This window comes from Malurus melanocephalus, unplaced genomic scaffold (assembly GCF_030028575.1).
Source record: "Malurus melanocephalus ecotype Western Australia unplaced genomic scaffold, MMel_1.1 scaffold_163, whole genome shotgun sequence".
In the NCBI taxonomy this organism is placed as follows: Eukaryota; Metazoa; Chordata; class Aves; order Passeriformes; family Maluridae; genus Malurus; species Malurus melanocephalus.
Genome location: NW_026623395.1, coordinates 941,923 through 958,242, shown reverse-complemented (window position 1 = coordinate 958,242; position 16,320 = coordinate 941,923). Strand labels below are relative to the sequence as shown.

At 39.3% G+C, this 16,320-nt stretch overlaps 1 protein-coding gene across 1 annotated transcript; it reads left to right on the top strand.

The window, feature by feature from the left end:
- Positions 1–229: 229 nt before the first annotated feature.
- PYGO1 (pygopus family PHD finger 1) lies at positions 230–9,472 on the top strand. Its single transcript, XM_057372094.1, has 3 exons — positions 230–346; positions 4,726–4,811; positions 6,566–9,472. Exons 1-3 carry the CDS (start codon positions 298–300, stop codon positions 7,685–7,687), a joined length of 1,257 nt encoding a protein of 418 aa, XP_057228077.1. The 5' UTR covers positions 230–297; the 3' UTR covers positions 7,688–9,472.
- Positions 9,473–16,320: the final 6,848 nt, after the last annotated feature.

Sequence of the window (16,320 nt, the reverse complement as noted above, 5' to 3'; positions counted from 1 at the left end):
CCGGCGCTGCTCAGCGCTCCGCGGACCCCCGGGCGGCCCCCGGGCAGCGGCGCTCCGCTCGCCGGACCCCGCCTGGCCTGGCCCCCGCCGCGGGCTGCAGAGGAGCCCTCCCGCGTCCAAACTTTGCAAAGTCTCGTAGCTCCGCTGCTGGGGTGGCGGCGGCTACGGCAGCAGCGGGCGGGGGCGGCAGCGGAGGAGGCGGGGGCGGAGGGGGCGGGGTGCGGGCCGGCGGCGGCGGCAGCAGCATCAAAGAGCCTCGATTCCTGCCGCCCTGGGAGCCATGCGCGGCTGTCTGTAATGTCAGCGGAACAGGAGAAGGACCCCATCGCACTGAAGAGATCCCGAGGTACGGCGAGGGCCGGGCCGGGCCCGGGGGCGGCCGCCGTTGGGGCCTGGCTCCCGTGAGGAGCGATGGCCGAGCCGCGGGATGCGCGCACCGCCCGCGCCGGCGCTGCCCCCGGGGCTCCGCTGCCGCGCAGCGCAGCGCGGGCCGGGCCGCCCCCGCCGGGTCCCTCCTTGCGGCTGCGGCGGGGCCGGCGGTGCGGGGGCTGCTCGAAGTTTGCTCGGTGGGGCCCGGCCGGGCCCCGCGGGCTCCCGCAGCCTCCGGGCCTTGAAAAGCAGCCCCRGGGCTCGCTGTGTGCGCAGGTGTGCCCCGCGGGGGAGGGCGGCGTGCGGTGCTGGCTCTTGTGTGTCTGGGGATGTGCAGCACATTAGTATGCAGCGAGCATACTGCTGGTGCAAGGGAATACGGCGGCAGTGCCACATGTCCGAGTTCGTGCTGATGCAGAGCCAATAAATTACACTTGAGTGTTCTCTCTTCTGCCCCCCGTCTCGGCTTCTGTGCTTGARTCTAGTTGGGGTTTTTTCTTTCCGTTTTCGTGAAATGAAAAAAAAAATCGAAATATTATTCTTTATTAATAGCACTGATGTATGGCTCTGATGAGGTTTAAAGTGTGCGTTTCTTTGAAAGGTGTAGGGGAAAGGGTAGAAAGGCAGTGTCTCCTCCGACTTCGGCAGTGCAGCTGACTTTAATGGCAGTGGCACATCAGCCTGCGTAGTGATAGTTCTGTCCTTACAGCCCGGAGACATAGAAATGCCTTTCTGAATGAAATAATCAAAGGCAGCAGGATGGGTGACTGAATTGGGTGTAAATCATGGCAAAATGATAAAATTTGCAATTTAGTGCTTCTCTTTCTTGYCTCCTGTTTTGCCCCTGGAATCCTATTGTTCTTGATGTTTAGAGCTTTTTTTCTGGTTGAATAAGTGGGAAAAGGTGTGGATTCCATGATGCATATTGTCATTGATTTACAGTTTGCTTTTCTAAAACTGTTATAGTAACAGCTGGATTGCAACCTTGGAAAKGAGAGAATGAAAACACTCAGCAGCCTTACAAAAGAGACTGGGATTCATTAGGCTCCTCTACTCTCAAGCCCTGATTTTGCAAATATTTAAGCRTATATGGTTTCACATGGCTGAGTTACCCACTAAGTTCCACCCGATTAAAGCTTAATATCAAAACTGTTTACAATCTCAGGGCCACAGAATAGGCTCATGAAATCTGGTTGAAATTAGACTATTTTTAGTTTTCTGTCTATAATGAAAAGTTTATTCATCTATTTATGTTCTTACTGAGAAAAAGTACTGTTTAAAAAGACTCTGGCATCTATCCTCTAAAAACCTAGACAGAGGTTTGTCGGTGAGTGCGAAAATATTCCACAGTGTATTTGCAATATGTTAAGTATGGCATAAATTACATGCAAAATCAAAATCCCTTAGTGTATAAACAAARCTATAACTTGCAGTTCTCCTGATTAACACTGAAAATGTCCGTCTTGTGTATGTATAAAGTAAAAGAGAATATGAGGCTTATCTCTTCTCCTTTGCCCAAATGTGAATGGCTGAAATAAATTTTATCTATAGTTTAATAGGGGAATAGTTATCAGATTGATATTTATATCTTTAGATCTATTAAACAGATGGTATCCCAGTCAAAAGGATTTTTGCCTGAAAAACTAGTCTCGGACAATGMATAATTTTTCATTAGTGCAGCATTCCAAAATCTTGGTACACCTTTAATGAAAGTCTGTGTGATAGGTACCAAAAGTGACTTTGTGGAATGTTTATTTTGGCTGCATGAAAATGAGCCTTATTCACTCTTTTTTGGAGGTATGCTAGGACTAACATTCTGTTTCCTTTCATGTATAAATTAAATCATTATAGAACCCGCAGGGAAAATATAAATTCTTAGGGCTGAATTAAATCATTGGCCTCACACAGTGAGAACTGAAAATACAAACGCTTTGTGCCTTTCCAGACACAGGACTCSCTCCTGTAAACTGAGGCATGTGAATGGCTTTGTCTATGAAATTAACTCAGGTAGAAATTGATGGAACTTGTCACTGGAGTTCTAATGTTTGTATACTTATGCTTTTGAAAAATTATATCTCAGAGAGGGAATTTATATGTAGTTTTATAAAGTTTTAACTTAGGCTGCTGTAAACCAGCACTTTGTTTGACTCTCAGTATTCTACTTCACCATCAAATTTACTAATGTCTGTGCAGGTAGTTTTTGAATTTATTAAAAGAAATCTGGATATTTGTAACATTTTGCTATCAGTGGTTAACATAATYTATGTTTTAAGAGTTCAGGGATGTGAACAGGAGCATGTTTTATGCAGTTGCAAGGACTAGTGTTCACAGTACAATCTTGCACTGAATTGAGTATAAACTGGAGAAGAAGGCGATAGAAAGTGCAGAGGCAGTTTTAACRAAATAGGTTATCAAGCAGATGATTTAAAGCATTGAAATTTAGGAAAAATCGCCATTATTCTTYATGTTAAACTTTATGCTGTAATCACAGTATCTACAGGTAATGCTGTGGCAGTGCTTCACAAAACACTGAATATATGCAGGATTTTATATTCTAAATCAAGGCAAAAAGGATTCTTTTTTTAAAGAGTAATCCCTAGTTTCTCTGATGGTAGYTTACACCATGATATGTGGTCTGTGTGCAAGCATGAGTTTATTTTGAGAACTTGATTGTGACATCATCCCCTTGTCTTTGGAATTCAGGCTTAAAACTTGATAGATGTTGATCCATGTATCTGCCTTATGTGTAATGAAAAATGACGTAAAATTTCTTCAGTGACARCTAAAGCCAAAATGAGCTAATTAAAGCAGAGGCAGAACTGGATTCTTACCTGAAGCAGGACTGGTAAATTCCCTGAAATATCCAAAAAAAGGAGGCAGGGAAGAAAGAAGTGCAGGAGTGAAAATTTGTCAGACCTCSTTGGATCAGGAGTGTTTGAAATAACTTGGATATTTTGGTCTGTGTACAGTAGATCTGCTGCCTCCCTGTGAGAAGAGATTTTGTGTTACATTGCTGAATAGTCTTGTAGCTGGTTTACCTGTCTGCTGGGAACACTTGTCTAACAGAGCAGTGGAGTGTCATGCGTTATGCTGCTTTGCATAATACTGCTGATAATTCACAGTTATCTCCAGATTGTCTGTGGTAATGAAGACCTGTGTGCTCAGGTTGCTGGATGCTTGCATCTTGATAAAATTTGACTTGTATTCTGAATATGAATTTTAAACGAACAACGGTAAAATTTTCAGGTTGGGTTGCCTGCTTTCTGTTCTATGCTGTTACTGTAAATTTATATAAAAGAGTAACCATGCTATTATCTTAATGGGCTTGAGAAAAAAATAATTGATGTAGTTTCCTAATGTAATGATGTTAGTACTTTAACATCTCCAGTGTCATGCTCCYGTATCACCTGAAAATGCTTCTCACACTTCAGCTCAGGGTTTTTTTTGCATTTCTGTATCGTGGCAATTTCAGTTGAACCCCATGAAGACAGACTGACTGGGATTCTAAGGAGTGTGCTAGATTTATTTTTCATCTATGGTCTAACTAGGGCTTTAAAAATGAAAGCCACAATTTATACAACTTTGAGAGCTTGTCCCACTGTTGTGAAAGGTGAAGAAGAATCCCAGGTGAAGTACAGATAACTCTTTGTGTTGCTCAGGGTCAAGTCTGATTGAGTAACCAATTAAATGAGCATTACTTACATTTTTTTGCGCCAGAACAGCTTTGCTCAGTTATTGTATGAGGTTTCTGCAGAGGTGGGCTGGTTCACTTGTTTTTGGCAGGGCGTCTTTTTCTTTGATCAAGTGTAGCATTTARTGAAATTTAGATCTGAAACACTGGAGATTTGTCTAAACAACATGGGAGGTTTTCAGTGGTTTTTGTTCATGGATCTACTACTCTTTACTTTTCTTTATGGTGGATTGTAACACTCCAGTCACTGAGTTTGATAAATGCTGTGTCTGTGTGAGTTAAATGAGAGGTGTGTCTTAGRCAGGGCTTTATGCAGTTCTTCTGAAAGTTTTATGAGTCATGCAAACAMGAAATACTTCTAACTGGTGATGTGGAGATGTTAAGAACCAAGGGACAGATAAAAATAAAATAAATAAAAATGTTTATTTCATTGGGAATGAGCACAAATGGGACATTAAAGTGGTAGTAGAGTAAGACAGGGGTATAGGAGGTGTGTTAATTTACCTCCAGATGTGTGCTCCTTAAGCACTTGTAACGCAAGGCRCCAGGGGCAATGCAAGTTCAGTATTTGTAACGGGTATCTGTTGCTGTGGCAGTTACAGGCAAACTTACAATGCAGTCTATAAGAAAACTAATGCACTGTTGCACTGATTGGCATTTTGTAGGTGGTGACAGTGGATTGGATGGCTTAGGAGGACCAGGAGTTCAGCTTGGAAGCCCTGATAAAAAAAAGCGCAAAGCAAATACACAGGTAAATTCCCTTTTCTTCTTTTGAATTCTTAATAAAAAGTRCACAGAAATGTTGTTAGCTGGTATGACTATCTGTCATTGTTCACAATATCAGTTTGTGGTCACAAATAGCAACTGGATACCAAATATTTCAAATTGTGAACCTGAAATCTTCTTAATAYTAGTTATTTGCACTGAAGTTATTCTAATCCCTGTAAGTTGCTGAAGACATGTAAAGAGAGGAGCACAGTGAGCAGCARCTTGTGTTTTTACCATATGGGTTTGATTCTGAGATAGGCTTTTTTAATGACTTCGTAGCCATTGGTAGAAATCTGTACAGCATGAGTAGTTGCCTTGAGACTACTTCTCTCCTTAATTTCATTCCTGTATGTGTAGGTTTGTGGGCTAATGAATCAGTAGAATTTGTTAATGCTTTGACCAAACTCTTGGCATACTCCCCAAGTGATTTTCAAGCAAAAGCTGTGAGGCAGGTAYAGCTCCTTTCTAGTGAATCCCTGCAATTTAACATTTCTATGCAGTTTTTCTTTCCAGAAAAGAAAGCCTCAATACAAAGCATCTTAAGCAATTGGATGGATATCTATAGTGCTGATTTTTTCTCTGTCTGTTCATCCAGCTTTGAGTGAGAATATGYGTTAATTTGGTACTGCCCAGTGGGAATAACTTTATTTATGTTGGTAAAACAATCACTTTCTGTTAGTCCTATGCAGAGTCCATTGAGATGTGCATCTGTTTTCTTCATTTTTGTTTTGTTTTAAAGTAGTCATGGTGAAACCTGGYCTGAGAAATATTCAGTTACTTTACRAGGTTTCACACCTCYTTCTTGGTGGAGTTTCCTTGTGTTCTGGTAAAAATTCTAGAGGACATGCATGGTTAGGTTCTGTTCCTTCTGTTCTTTTCTTACCAGGTTCACAATTTGCACTGCAGCTTTTTTTTTTTTTTTTTTNATCTTCAGTCTTAATTGATTAGTGCTTAGGAGGAAATGCTTCTGTGAGCACAGTTAGTGTGAGGGTGAACCCAGTAGAACTACAGGCTAGTCTAGAATGAATTTCAGTTGTATAACTGCTCTGGTGACATTTAAACAGACTCTGGCCTCCATTGAACACTTGATTATACTCTGGTTACATCGCATAATCCTAATATTTGGTACCTACTGACTATGCTTTGTGGACTGTCCACAATCACTGAATGCTCATAAGGGATACCTCTGGTATAGAAATGTACAGAATAGAATGTTCCACAGACTATAGAAAATATCAGTCTGCTTACTCSTATATTCTATATGCCTTTTTTAGGCTTATAGTACCATTAGGTTTGTATGTCTCAATGAAGTGGAGTGTCTTGAGAGATGTATATTCAGTAACATGAACCCAAAATGAAATTAAGGAAATGCTTCAAATCTGTTCTTCAACATTTGGACGTGCTTTGTGTAGGCATTTGTGACAGTTTGATTTCTGTATTGTTGCTTGTCTTTTACAAAAGATTATGAAATAGAAGTCACTTATCAAGTAGTATTTTCAATTGAAAWTTTTTTAAAGACTGAGACTACTATAAATCCACATTATCTGGAGCCCAAGCTCCTCTTCTGCCTCTGTACTGAAATTTCAGCCAGCCTGGCAGGGTACAGTGGGTGCATTTTACACAACAGCTGAACATTTCTTTCAGCAGTTGTATTGCTAATCCAGAAWCTTTGTGGCTGGTCTGTCTTGGAGGGAAATACTAAAACTAATTWAAATGTTGTATTTAAAATATTTGTAGGGGTCATCATTTCCTCCTCCGTCTGAATATGCTCCACCACCGAACCCAAGCTCTGACCACCTTGTAGCTGCAAATCCATTTGATGACAACTATAATACGGTGTCTTATAAACCAATTCCTTCAGGAAATCCATATTTTAGTAATCCTGGTTATCCTGGATTTGGAGGCTATAATACTTTCAGAATGCCACCTCACATGCTGCCCAGAGTGTCCTCACCATATGGTGGTTCTTACTCCCTCAGAGGTCAACCACATCCTCTTCCTCAAAAYCCTGTGGGCATGGGTTTTAGTCGACCCCACTCGTTCAGCTTTGGTCCACATGATAACCCAGGTTTTGGGAATCAACCGCCTTACAGCAGTGGTCAGATAAATCAAAATGTCAATATGCCTGCTCAGCATTTCAGGCCAAATCCTGGGGAGAACTTTGGCCATTCTGGTCAGATACCTCACCCTGATGTGCCAACTAACTTTGGTCCTGGAAACAATCCAAATTTTTCAAATTCTCAGCTAGAGTCAAACCATTCTTTTGTTCCTCCACCGAACACGTACAACCAGACAAAATCATCAGCACAAAAGCAAGACTTTAGTCAAGGTGCAAGCAAAGCATCCAGCCAGAACGCTGCTGCTCATCAGCATCATCACAGGACAGAGGACATTGTGAGTCAAGGTAACAGTGACCTAAAAAATGTTACTCGAAACAATGTGGTAAATCAGGATAACAGCCATTCTAATAGTGCTGAGAACACCAATGCTGGCCACTCAAATGGGACTCAGAGCAAGTCCCGCCAGCCTCGAGGTACTGCTGAAGGATGCAACTCTGAAAAGAGCAGCAAAACACCCCTCCATCCCAGTCGTCATGGACATTCGTCCTCTGAGCCCGTCTATCCATGTGGAATTTGTACACATGAAGTCAATGATGATCAGGATGCCATCCTGTGTGAAGCCTCTTGTCAAAAATGGTTCCATCGGATCTGTACAGGCATGACAGAGTCAGCTTATGGCCTTCTCACAGCAGAGGCATCAGCAGTRTGGGGCTGTGACACTTGCATGGCTGACAAGGATGTGCAGTTAATGCGTACAAGAGAGACTGCAGGACCACCTGCATTGAACACAGAAGGCTGACAGCCTCAGTTGGTGCTAGTGGAAGAAATACTTACTATGAAAATTCGGTTACAAATTGGGTACTTCACTTTCTGCAGACAATCAGTTGTGTTTGATTGCTGTCATCTTTTTTTTTCCCTAATCTGTTTTCATTCATAAACTTCCATTGCAGTTTTTGTAGTCTTAGTTTTATGAATGCGAATGTTTTACAGGATGGAATATTTTTTATTTCTGATTAAACTGTAACTGACAATTGATCGGAAGTAGGAYGAGCATTGACAATATTATTGAAGGAAAAAATGTGCCTGGATGAATAGCCCTAATTTGCTAGTGTGTATTAATGTGTTAACTAACACTAGCATTTAGTGCTTGGTTTTGATGGTACTATATTTGCAAGTGCTCATTACTTTGGTTTTTTCTTTTGGCATGAATGTCTGTTATTGATGTTCTTGCTAGCCTTTCTTTGAATATAGTGGAGATGACATGGAGGAATGTGCAGTACTAATAGTTGTTATTTTAGGGTAAACACAGAGAATTTTGTATGTGCTTTTTTCCTATTTTTGAAGTAAATCACTAATGTGCTATTCAAAAATGGTGAATTCATGCTTAGTAACACAGTGAAACCCACTATTACACATTTYTATTTCCTTGAAAAGGCAATAATCTCGTTTGACTTCTCAGCAATTACTTGCTGAAGGCTCTTGCTAGGTCTTGCATTATTTGGAAATCGTTGTGAAATAGGATTAAAATGGAAAAAGAACACATCAAGTATGTGAAGTCCACTTCTTTAAATCTAGAGAATGCCAAAACTAGGGTTGCACTTGTAACCTTAATTCATTTATCTTGAGGTCATACCTTGGGATACAGTCTCTGCATCTGTCACAGTAGTGCAGTCATGCAGTCATGCATCTCTCTCTCATTCTTTCTCACTGATGGTTCCAGTCTCCTGCCTCAGTGCTGCCTGAGAACTGTGAATGAAGTAGTGCACCGAAGATCCTGCCCAGCTTCTAGGACTGTCAGCTACAGCCTGCCCAGTCACCCTGGATAAAGGAGGGGGCAAGGCAATGGAATGTGTTCTGCACAGGCTCTGAATTGCATGATAATTTGGCTAGCAAAATCTTAAAACGAAATTCCCACCACTGCCTGAGYCAGTCTTGCACTGAGGCGGTGGGAAATCTGAGGTGAAGAAAAAAAAAATACAGCTGTCATAGCAGGTGAGTTTAGCTCACATCAGAACTAAGTTGTCAGAAGTTTAGTTCCTTTGCTAAACCTGATATCCTACTGACAAGTATGAATGGCACTAGAGCTTCATGTGTGATGCTGAGAAATTCTATTTTAATAAAGGTAATTTGATCTTATTCTTGATTTCAAAAGTAACTCCCCTTCTTTTTTGAATGTGAGGAATCATCTGGCCTTGAACAGTTCAGCCTTAGCAGTGTGATAAAGTTGCATGTGCAACTGAAAAAGTTTTTTTAGCGAAGAATCTTGTTTTGAATTAATAAAAGGAGACACTGTAATAACAGATTCTGCTTGTAATATGTACTACAGTGCTGCAAACCATCTTTAAACAGCAATCAAATCATATGTCAAGATTKCAGATACTAGTCATGTTCCTTAATGTGATAAATTTTTCAGGTCTGTGATGATGAGTGATGTAGGAATTTATAGATAATACAGTCATCTGATAAAGGGGTAGTTTTTATGGTAAATCATGCTAATKAGTGAAAGTAAGGCCTCTTTGATAGTTGACCATCATGTTTGATTTTAAATGGGTTCCACTGTGGTACATTCCTGGAAGATGCTGTGCAGATTCTTGTTTTATTTTAAAAGTGAGAAATTTTGCTGGATAAGTGCAGTGTTGCCCTTCTTATTTTTTATTTTATTTTTTTTTCTGGTTTGCCTCTCATCAGGAAAAGGAAAATATGTCTGAAGTGAAATGGCATATTTCTTATCTTGAGAATTTTCCTGTATGGAGATGTAAAGGGTAAGATAGACCCAGAAAAACAGATGAAAACTTCTGTTTTCATCACTGGTTTCTTTAATTTAGTACATTAACTAGACTTAATCTTGTTTTGTTAGAGRTGTGATTTAAAAATCAGCAACAAAAAAAAACAAACTTAGCAACAACCTCTGTTAAAAAGATTTATTCTTCAGTAGTTTACTTAATGACTGACAGACTGTTTGAATTTGCTTTTGATACCTGAAGTAGCAATTAAACCAAACCTTGTTTAGATAGATTTGTTCCTCTGGGAATCAGTTTAATCTCTGCAACAATTTGCAATGTGAACATAATGGAGCTGGTTCACACCTACAKTAATGTAAATGAAGTAAAAATTTTGCTCAGTGAAAATTCAACAAAAGCTCCAGTGATGATATTGTTACCTTTCCCACTCCCACACCCCATGCCTCTTGTGAGAAGATTTTTGGGGCATTTGTTCTCAGAAGTCCAATTAATATTTTAACWTTTTACAGCAGACATTATATTTAAAATAGCCATGCATGTATTTCTTAATTTCTTCCTCAACCCAACATGAAGTTGGGCAACTATTTTCTAGATTAGCTGTCAGGACATTATATTTAAGTATAGCATTCTTAAAAACTTCACATCAACTGGAATATCATTTTATAAGGCCTTAAATTGTGTACTTGTGAAACTTATTATAACAATTTATTAGGCTTTTCTATTATATTGGGTTTGTAACCCAGTAAATTTTCTGCATTTATTAACCCGTAGGTTTAAAGCATTAGCAAATGTCAGTGATATAAGAAACAAATTACCAACCCACCCCACACTTGTTAGCACACTGATCCTAGAGAGATGACTGATGAGGATCTCCAGAAGTCATCCAGCCAATATGCTTGCCCTACTGATATGCTCTTGGCATACTTGAACTCTTTTATCTAGAGAGCAGTTATATTTTGGTTTTCTCTGCATGTATTGACTACTAGTAGTTCAAGTATGTACAGAAAATACAGCAATCATGTTTAATTAGTAAGGTACTAGGAAAATGTCAGCTGATTAGCATTAGAAGTTAGTTCTAGAATGATGGGTGGGAGGGAGGGTGGGAGGGTTGGCTAGAATAGGTGAGGTTTTTTGTAATACTCTCCATGAAGCAATTTGTATTGAACACTCATGCGCTTCTGTCATTACTGGTGATTTAGGCTGTACTGGTGCTGCACACCAAAAATATTGCAAAGATTTTGTAAATCTTGCAAACCTTAACATTTTTATGGGAAATGCCTGTGTCTTTTTTAAGTAGTTTCTGGTCACGGTCAGAAATGTAGCCTTATATTGTCCCCAATTTTTTTTCCCCCCAGGCTGAAATAATTAGGTATAAATTGGATTGTACTGTCCTTAATACTTTTTTGCCAGTGACCAATATTAAATGAGAAAACATGGAATTTTCTCTTAAAAACATTTGTTATATTGGTGCAAGGGTAAGTGACAGTGCTGTATACAAACTAGACAGCAGGTAGCAAAAATCCTGTTTCTTGCTGTTTTAGTCATTCCTTCTACAGCTTGAAACAAGCAGGTTAACTGTGCCTGTCTCTTCTTTCAGAAGATGGGACTGATGCTTACTTCCAAAGGTTGTTTAGAKGCCTAGTTATTATTTGAGATCTTCAGATGAAAGAAGCTAGAGAAAAGTAATGAATTTTGTTCTACTTAAAACAAAAATATAATTTTGGGGGCTACTCAAAGAAGAGCTTTGTGACCTCTGAAGTTTTTAATCGAAGAATGAGTTTTGTAATCACATTTTTTAGGCTTAATTTCAAGCATGTGAGAATTAATGAAGTTGGTGGAACTGCATGCACGGTCAAGAATGTTTTAAGTGTTTGCAGTTTGTGGGCCTGTGATATTTGCAAATGAAATGCTTCTATGGTTTGAGGTTTTTACAAAATCAGTGGTGTTCAAATGTAGCACCTTTTTAGCATTTGTCTTAATTCCAGCTTAACACAGTATCACATCTGCATTAAATATATTCCTTTCATTTTATAAATAAACATTGCCTGKCAGTAAAAGTATTGGTGTAATATTTTTTAAAAAGGAAGTCATGCTTCTTATCATGTTGTATGTGACTTATATGACTGTTTCATATTAAAACTAATCTTTCCTTAYGTACTGCTTAAATATACCTGTTTTGGGATATCAGTTCAGTACTTTTTATACAATCTTGAATGTGTTCCACATTGGTGACATGTATTTTTGCAACAACGTTTTTGTTTTGGTTTTAAATTAGAGCATGTCTGATGTAATACATGCATTAGTGCTGTGGTGTGTGACAAAGTTAATGTATGTAATTCAAATTGGAAAAGTTTCCAGACTTTGTCCAACATTAACCCTGTGGCCAGGGATTAAATTACTATGTAATACAAATTATTTCATACCATGATGTGTTTTAAGCTACTCTATGAAGTATGTGAAACATTATTGTTTATGGRTTGGTAGCCGGTGTGGTATCTTGCATAGAATGAGGTATGATAGATGGTAGCAATTCATGATAATTAAAACTGAGTACCTTTCAGAACACACAGCACTGATACGCATAATCATCTTGTTGCCATAACTTAATATGAATTTCCTAATATTATCCACTGATAAATGGGCAAACATTTGGTAATCAGTTCCTGGGTGTGAAAATTCTATTCTAATGCTCTTCTTTTACTAAACATAATTTTTTTTTTTTTGTTTAGAGAGCATATGATTTTTTTACCTATTGGATGGGATTAGATATATGCAGAAGGATGTAGAACTGGATGTATTTTAAAGTTATTCTGCAATTGCTAAGTTTTGTCAGAAGCTTTCTATATTAGAATAGACTCTTCCCTAAAATTGGAAACTAAGTGTACTTAGCAGATCTCTTTAAGGCAATATAGCTATCCTACACTACACCTTTAGTTATGCACATTCACTTCTTTATGTGGAAGTGATAATTTATGCTTTATATAGAAGAAGAGTCCCTTTAGTGGCCTAGTGCTGTGTGTCATCWGTTCTGAGGTAATGAATTCTGAATGCTGTTTGGCCCTTAGAGGCGCTGCCTCTAGCTTCAAGTATTCAGTGTCACYCTTGGTCTCCTGGTTTAGAAAAGGCTTATCCCAGCACCATAGGGAGCACCTATTTCTGCGTTGTTTGCCATACATGTTTAATTTTCCTTTTCATGTTCAAACAAACTGTCTCAAAACAATTTTATGATCCAGACSCATCTTTTTACTTGGAGATTTGTGCACTGTATTTTGGGAATTGGTGTACTGGAGACATTTTGGGATTGGAGTTRTGAGAGATGTTGTCTCTGTTTCTGGACACTCATCTTTTCCTCTACAGAATGGTTTAAATCTGAACTTCCAAATTACTTAAGGAGGTCAAGCTCTTAATATACTTATTTTTTCTCTATTTTCTTTTTTTCTTTCTTGATGGTTTTTTTTTTCCCCTGAAATGTGAAATAATACAAAGTTGTTAGGGATTTTTATTCAAAATGTGGTCTTTCCTCCAAGCTTGTGTTTATGGCCTTTAGAGCAGGCACTGTGTCCTTAAGGGCCTTCTGACTTGGAATTTTTTGTCCACATTCTCCTTTTAGAGTTAAAAGTGGGTAGAAAAAGGCAAGTTACCAATCTACTGCCATCCAAACAATGCAAAATATAAGATGATTAAGATTGTTGACTTTTTTTTTTTGTTAGTAATGATGTGATATTTTTGCCTTTTAGAAGAACATGTATCAGAATCTGATTCAAGTGTTCTTRGAAAATGTATATGGTAGACTTTGTCCAGCACTGTATGTAACTTAGTTGCTTTCTGTTGTCTGGTTTCAATTTCTTTTAAAATAAAGATAATTTTTGTGGGGAAGTTGCCTGTTGACTTTATGAAGATGATGTAATGCCTAGTTGTCTCTTCTTATGTTCTGCCAGTAAGAATGCATTTGGATTAGGTGTAATCCTKCAAGAAGCAGCATGAGGTCATGTGGATGAGAAAATACAGCTCCTGTTTCTCTTGGAGAGCTCCTCTGTTCTGAAAAGTGTTAATCTTCAGTAACTTCAAAGCAGATGAGGTTTTGTACCTTCCACCCCTTTTCTTTCCTTACAGAATGTGAGGGAAAGCTCAAGCATCATTTGTCTGAATAGATGTTTTTTAATAACTTTCTGCACTTGGAAAGTGATYATACAAATAATTATTTATTCTAATTTATAAAATTATTACTAAGCTCTTTCTGTTAGTTAAAATGCCAGAACTAATACATAACAAATCAGYCCCTTACCAATCATTTTTAAAAGTATCTGATATAGGTAAACAGGGTGTCATAAAATGTTCCTCCTTTTTGTMAAAGATATGGAGGGATGAGAGAAATGAGAATTTAGAAAAGATGGGGGAAAAAGGTTAGTAATTAAAGATAAGAAAATGTCCACTATTTAGAGGATTTTTTTCCTCCCATGTATTAAAACTTCTGAAGCTATTAGAAGTGATGGAGAGTATGGATAGCTGAAAGGTCCTGAATATCAATAATATTAATTTGGTTTGCCTGGAATATTGTCTCCATCCTTCATAGAACAGGAGGTGGGAATTTAGGAATCAGATTTTAAATKGAAGAAGTTAACTTTTTGCACTACAAACTTTTCACTGCAAGCTTTCGACTGATAGAGTTAGTGCTAGCAGAGGAACAATTCTGCATGGGTGTCTCTTGTTCATTTTGCAAGTGTGTCACAGCAAGAGCGCAGCAGCTTGTCCAGGTAAGGCTCGGGTATGAAGTTTGTGGGTCAGAGGTGGTGGTTCTGCACATACACATCAATTCAAAACTTTTAATGTTCATCCAAGAYCTTGCTGAGTCCCTTTTGTGTCCTTTAGCAGTTAAATCTGCTACTTTGACTAAAATGTGTTAGTGATATTTACTGTGTCTCCTACAAGCTTTGCATTTGCAGAGCTAGCTTTTAAAGAAATAGACTTTTGGGTTGGTGTATTGGAGCTCTTTTGTATAATTTGAGAAGACCAAATACTGGTAATCATAACTGTGTCCTGTCTTTAAAGCATGTATGCAGAAACAAATAATAGTGTCCTTCTAGCAGGAATAAATAATAAGCACTTCCTTTCAGTATATTCTCTGTGATTAAATTAAAAATGACGTCTGGGTAACCAAGGCAGAAGAACTGCACTCAAAATGTCTGACTTACTGTCTGTGAATGAACACTCCAAGACTGAAGGATGCTTTCTGGATGACAACAGCTGCTTTCTGGTAGGAGATTTTGAGTTACTATTAATTACATTATAATCATTCTAGCTGCTGCTGCTATGTACTTGGAATGTTCATGGAAAGAGGAATTTAATTCARTTTTCTGATTCCAGTCCGTGCAAGGATTCTTTCAGATGATATTGATGTGGGTGAGTGAGGATGGAGAATAACCCAGAAGTCATATGAGATTTCTTGTTCTGAATAAGTTTTAAATCTCAGTAGGACTTAGTTTTATATGTATACAGGACTTAAAAGTAACCTCTGCTATTTGAACATTGCTGTGTATTATAGGTAATAGATACTCAGTGAYAGTCCTCAGAAATCCTAGCTAATGCATCCAATGTTTAACTCCATTATTCTTAGTAATATTTTAAAAGAAAGAGGGAAAATTAGACTCTCTAATTCTGGATTTTTTCCTAGTAGTTCTAGATAATTATATACTTTTGAGGAACTTAAATATCCATGAATTTTCATCCAGCTGTGTTTGGCTTGTCTTTCAGGCCATGTTCTCCAGAAGCAGTTGTTTTCAATATACTAGACTTTATTTTGGCAGATATGGTATTACAGTTTCTTTGAGAAACATGCAGCAGCAATGTGCAAATTACCTCCTGAGCTTTTGGCAGAGSCACTACAACAGACAATATTGCTCAGCAATAGCATGGGGCTGCCAGTATGACCCAGTTATTTTTAGGGGACATGTGGAAGTTTCAGTGCCAGCATTGCCAGAGTAGGTCATGGAAGGTGATCCTGCCCCTCTGCTGAGCCATGGTGAGGTTATAGTTGGATATTGTGTGCAGTTCTGGGCTCCTCAGTACAGGAGACATGGAGCTTCTGGAGCAGGTCCAGCAGAGAGCTACCAAGTTTGATCAAGGGTCTGAAAAATGCCTCTTACAAGGGCAGGCTGAGGATGTTGGGCCTGTTTCGCTTCAAAAAAGCGTGATGGTGGGGCAAATCCCATCAATTTGTATAAATGTCTGAAGGGAGGTGCCAGAGGATGGAGCCAGGCTCTTGTCAGTGGKTCTGAGCAGCAGAACAAGAGGCAACAGGCAGAAATTCATGCTCACGAAGTTCCACCTAGACTGAGGAAGAGCKTCTCTGCAGGTACAGGCTGCCCAGAGAKGGTGTGGAGTCTTCCTCACTGGTGATATTCCAGAACCGTCTGGACACAATGCTGTACCATGTGCTCTGGGATGACCCTAATTTGAACAGGGAGGCTGGACCAGATGGACCCACTTTAGTCCCTTCCGATCTCACCCTGTGGTTTCTGTGTATCAATCAAATCCATCCTCAGCTTCTGATAGTTTTTTGCCACAAATTCCACACTAACAGCAATTTGTCTCTTCATAGGAATGTGTGTGGCTGACAAGAGCTGCAGGATGACACCGCTGAGGTGTGAGTGCTGGCAGCCGGGGTGGTGCCCGCGGCCCTCAGGCCCCTGGG